Raw genomic sequence first — 5011 nt, 5'->3', positions numbered from 1 at the left:
GGCCGCTGTATAACTATCACTAAATTAACACAAGCTGGTCTATTCTTTTATTACGACATTATTCTAAAGAACTTTATTAAACAAACTTACTTTTACCAGTCGTATCATTAGATATTCATGTTTCTTTGTGTATTATTAACATATTTATAAGACACAATATTCATTTTAAGACTGCATTTTATATTTGATATATCGACCTTATTGTATACGTGTGTCTTATTTATTTTGATCCTTGAGTCTATTACATAGAGAAGTATATAATTTTAGATTATGTCGCTATTTATTCAGAGTTCGTTTTACTCTGACTAACTTTAAATACCTGAATGGACTTCCTTTTGAAGATCCTTTGACAAATTGTATCCAATGTTCGACTTTAGAAAATGATAATGATCAAACCTTGCTCTCATTTACTAGTTGAAATAGAAAGAGAGATAAAGCTGTCATAATTTTTTTGTTAGGTTATGGTTGATTAACTGGTTCATATTTTAAATGAGCATAGTGTGTTTCGAATTCACAGACAACGTTTTTGAAATGATTGTGGCAGCACAAATTGTATTTCTTCTACTACTACGGTATTACCACAGAACAATAAATGCAGTAGAAATGCTTAGTGTAATATTTTTATTAATTATTTGCTAAAGTTGTCGAAACTTTAGTAACAAAAAGAAATATTTTTAAAGCGAACTAAAGAAACAACGTAGACATCTATCTAAACAAATAATACATTATTATCTTGCACTTACAATAAACTGTACAAGAAAGTAGTTCCTCGAGTGTGTACTTATTAATGAATAATCAAAGCTATCTATGAAATGCCAATGCTAATATTATTGTGAAGAACTACGAATATCCTCAATAAAAGACATTAAATGTATTGATTGTAATAAATATTATGATGTTTTAATAAAATGATATTAATTGGTTTTTAGTTAAATTATTCCACTATATATAATTATTATAATTCATTTTCCTAAGCTTAAATACACAACACTGTGTTGTTACTTTAGTTTTGACATGATATATTATTTAAAAGGAATTAATCATGTAATTCTATCATAAGCCTATAATAAAATATATGATAATTATTTTTTATGACAAAACAAATAACTGCCTATGTTGCAGAATGGTTACCATGGTGGACTGCCATGAAGAGGTCCCGGGTGCGATTCAAGGGCCAGCACAGTGTCTCGTCTAGTACAGGCTAGCGGGACAAAATTGTTTTTTGAGTTATTTTAATTGTTTATGTATATTGCAGATATATTATGCTATTTTAAGCTAAAAAAAAGTGGAAACCTGTGTACTGTAATGTGTGTAGACCCTACAATGGTGATGGCCTCACCACCTGACACGTAAGGTCACCAATTACGCGGTGAAATGTGGGTGATAGCTCTGTAATTAGGTGCCTCTGCCTTCTTCACAAACCTGTAAGGCACGAGTGTATTATTTTTTTACTATATAAAAGTATTAGGACATAGAAAAATAAAAAATAAATTTAAAAAATCATAAATGTTTATTGCACGTTGCCAATGACGTGTTCGGAAGGTATTTATTTACAATTTTTATATTTATACAATTAAATTAAATCAACGAACAATACAATAACAACAAAAATTATATTTTAGTAGTAAGTAACAAAATTGACACGTATAATAATAAATGTGCATTATATAACTAAAACACCTATAGTAAAATACTCTACAACTACATATTAAAACTAGATATAATAATTAATTACAATAATAAACAAGACCTAATTTATCTAATCTAAATGTAAAGACATTACAAAAATATTTAATGCTCATCTTCAGAGGATTCCTCATCATTACTCTCCAATTCGGTAGAGTCTGACAACACGTAATCCTCCTCATCAATTTCGCGAACTGATGATAACTGGGTTGGTAAGGAAGGTGGGATAACCAACTGCAGAACCTCCGCTGGCAAAGCAGTAATCTTCTTCTTCGGCACCTCTCTAAATGTGTTGATTACAGGATCGGACGTAATTAGGAGCATTCTCAAAAGATCTGTATTCGTGGCAATACGTGACCGCTTCCTAGTGTGTCGTTCACGGAATCTACGGCAATCTTTATTTCTTGCCTCCTGGGCTTCTTCGGAAAGCTGACCAATAGGAAGAAGGCAAGATTTAATTACTTCCGTACTGTGTACAAGAATCTTATGCACAGTAACGGGCATGGAGTACCACGAATACAGATCAAGGTATAATTTTCTTGTTTCAACGCAAAACTTTTCGAATTCTAAACAATTTATGTCGTATCCCGAAGACAAAGTTCTTAAAATTACATGAAATCTTTTAATAAGACTTACGTCCAATCCTGTTATTTCGCTACTCAATTCAGCATTAGAAAAAAATCTACGTGCTGTGTTTCCATCATTCGAGTTACCATACCCAGGTTTTGGTTCATCCACTATAAGACCCATACGATCTTTAAACATTTTTTGGATCTCTTGTGAGCGGTGCTTTACTACAGCTTTATCCTTGTCTCCTCTGACTTGCCACTTTTTTATTCCTAAACGATAGCTAATGTGAAGCATACATTCAAAAGTGCGGATCCATGCATGTAAAGCAGATAAGCCAAATTCATAGAGCTCTTTGTTGCTGGGATAGTTCCTCGACTCCTCGTTCATAGTAGACGGAGTAGCACCGCAAATATAACACTTTTGTGTTGAACGTGTGTCCGTTAAAGCGTTACACACTTTACCATCAGTCATCGTCAACAATAAGTCGTGTGTAACAAAGATTTGGGATCCATCAACGTTACATAATGTTGGAAGAAGCTGACTTATTTCATGTAAAATTTTAGTAGTTTCTTCTTTCGTAAACTCATTTGTCTCCTTGGCAAAAATAAACCTGATAGGACGGCAATATAAGGTTGAAGAAGGTCGTGGATTTTGCCAGATCACAGTTTCTCCGTCATGTAGTCTCAAGGGGACAAATGAGTATACAAACAGAAATTCGTCTGTAGCGCTGGTGTTCTCAAACCTCTGCTTATAAGTACTATGCCCTGAACTCCCATCACAACCCCATTTGCTTACCAACGTATACGATGAACGAGGTAACACACTTCTAATAACTTCACATTGAGCTTCAACTAATCGTTCAGCCGTTTTATTCAAAATCGCCTGAAGTTTAATTTCAGCTCGAGATTCAGTCACAGTAATGTGTTCGTCAGAAGGACAAGAAGCTTTGGATTTACCTAAACTGTACAATGATGGATACACTTGATGTCCCGCCTTCATTGACCACTTCCTAGTTTGCTTATATGAGTGACAAGTAGATTTGGAGTCTACGTAATAAGCTAACGCTTCGTCCGGAGTTAACTGCCTACTTTGTTCAGAACACTTATTCTTTTTTGGACTTTCGCCGATTTCTTTAATTTGTTTAGCAACACTTCGGTGCCCTTCCTTCCTAGTAGCTAATTCCGCGGCTACAGTAAGCTCACTTGCACTCCGAATTTCTAAAAGATCTTCTACTCTACGTCTCTTCGTTTTGAGCGATGAGTCGTCAAAGGATTTTTTGGGTCTGCCTACAGACCCAAGTCCTGATGATGTTGAAGGCTGCGGCTGGTGTGTACATATATTTATTACTATTCCCGAAGCCTCGAACCAATTTTTATGTTTGGTTAAAAACACTTCTTTATTAGATTTAGATGAAATCCACTTTTCATTTAGTATCGCGGAAAGACTTGAGATTTTCATCTTCAGGTTTTTCAGTGATTCGTTAGAAGCATTAGTAATATTATGTTTCTCACATATATAATCAAAAATGCGACTGTTTCTTGCATTTCTCATGTCTCAGCCATTCTTCGAAAAACTCCAATTTCGTCACAGTAATGACACGTTCTGAAAAAAGGACAATAATTTACTTGCGGGGCTTTTCGGGCTCTGAAATATATATGAATCTATGCCTGAAAGTTGTAAATATAATATACAGAAGTATCTAGATTTATATATTTAAATAAAAAAAGTTGCAGTCCTTTAAAGTTAACAATTAAGGAGAAATATGCAGGATTTTTTAAAAGATATTCAAACTCATATTGCACCAAAAATATACATGATTTTTTTGAAAAAAATACGTGATAATAGTGTACATACCTTCAACAGAATATTCCATCACAAAAAACACGTTTCACTTTGCTACCAATTTTAAGAGATGTTTTCACAAGTGTGCTAAAAATGCAACTGATTTATAAATGCAAATCGAACTCCCAAATCACTTACCTTTGACACCCGATAAAGTACCGTAATGAGGTATGACCTAATTAGTTCTTGGAATTCGGTACCTGTGAAGGGTTGTTTACAAGTCATTAACACTAATTTCTGGAAATGACGTCATGAATTTTGTCCCGCTAGCTTGTACTAGACGAAATACTGTGGCCAGGAGAAATATTTGTATGGCCTATATTTATTTTTCTCGTGAGTTTGGGTATAATTGGTAGTAGTCTATGTGTATGTCCATGGCAATCGCTATATAACTTCCGAATATAGAATCACTTAATTTTAAAAATAAAATGTCTCCATGAAACAAAGTGTCCTATCTACAATATTTAAAGTATTTTCCCTCTGTGCCCCATGTTTCGCCCTGTATAAATAGTGCTCGTATAAAGTTGTAATATCCAAATACAACAAGCAAAGATTCGAGCCATGATTATGAAGAGATTTTCGGTGCTATCTATTTTAACAGCAGAGCAGTATTATGTTTCATGTTTAAGGTTGCAGAGTACCAGCGCAATGTTTTTTGTACCACGGTAGACAACGCTTTTGCAGCCAGTATACTCGTATAAAAAGGGACATCCGGAACACAGGAAGGTGTCAATTGCACAAACGTTTAAATAAGAAGCATCTTGCGCGTGGCGTGGCGTGGCGTGAAGAGGGATCTTACAGGCACGCAGGATGGAGGTGGCTAGGGCTGTGCTTGTATCAACACTGCACTAGGTTCGTTCACGTTTGGACTCCATTTTCCATTTTACATCAGGTGGAATGGAGTCATCCTACC

The 5011-nt window shown here is 34.6% G+C and overlaps 1 protein-coding gene across 1 annotated transcript in view; it reads right to left on the bottom strand.

Annotated features, from left to right (window-relative positions):
• Positions 1-1791: 1791 nt before the first annotated feature.
• The window catches only part of LOC113225920 (apyrase-like), a 67529-nt gene continuing 64309 nt past the window's right edge, over positions 1792-5011 (bottom strand). The window contains exons 10-12 of the mRNA XM_026458387.1: positions 4237-4298; positions 3052-3579; positions 1792-2115 (exon numbers count right to left, since the gene is read on the bottom strand). Of these exons, the coding sequence (XP_026314172.1) occupies positions 1792-2115; positions 3052-3579; positions 4237-4298 (914 nt within the window). The remainder of the gene's footprint in view (positions 2116-3051; positions 3580-4236; positions 4299-5011) is intronic.

Source organism: Hyposmocoma kahamanoa, unplaced genomic scaffold (genome assembly GCF_003589595.1).
Source record: "Hyposmocoma kahamanoa isolate Upper Pololo Valley unplaced genomic scaffold, ASM358959v1 180, whole genome shotgun sequence".
NCBI lineage: Eukaryota > Metazoa > Arthropoda > Insecta > Lepidoptera > Cosmopterigidae > Hyposmocoma > Hyposmocoma kahamanoa.
The sequence above is the reverse complement of the archived record's forward strand: the minus strand, read 5'-3'. Positions and strand labels throughout refer to the sequence as shown.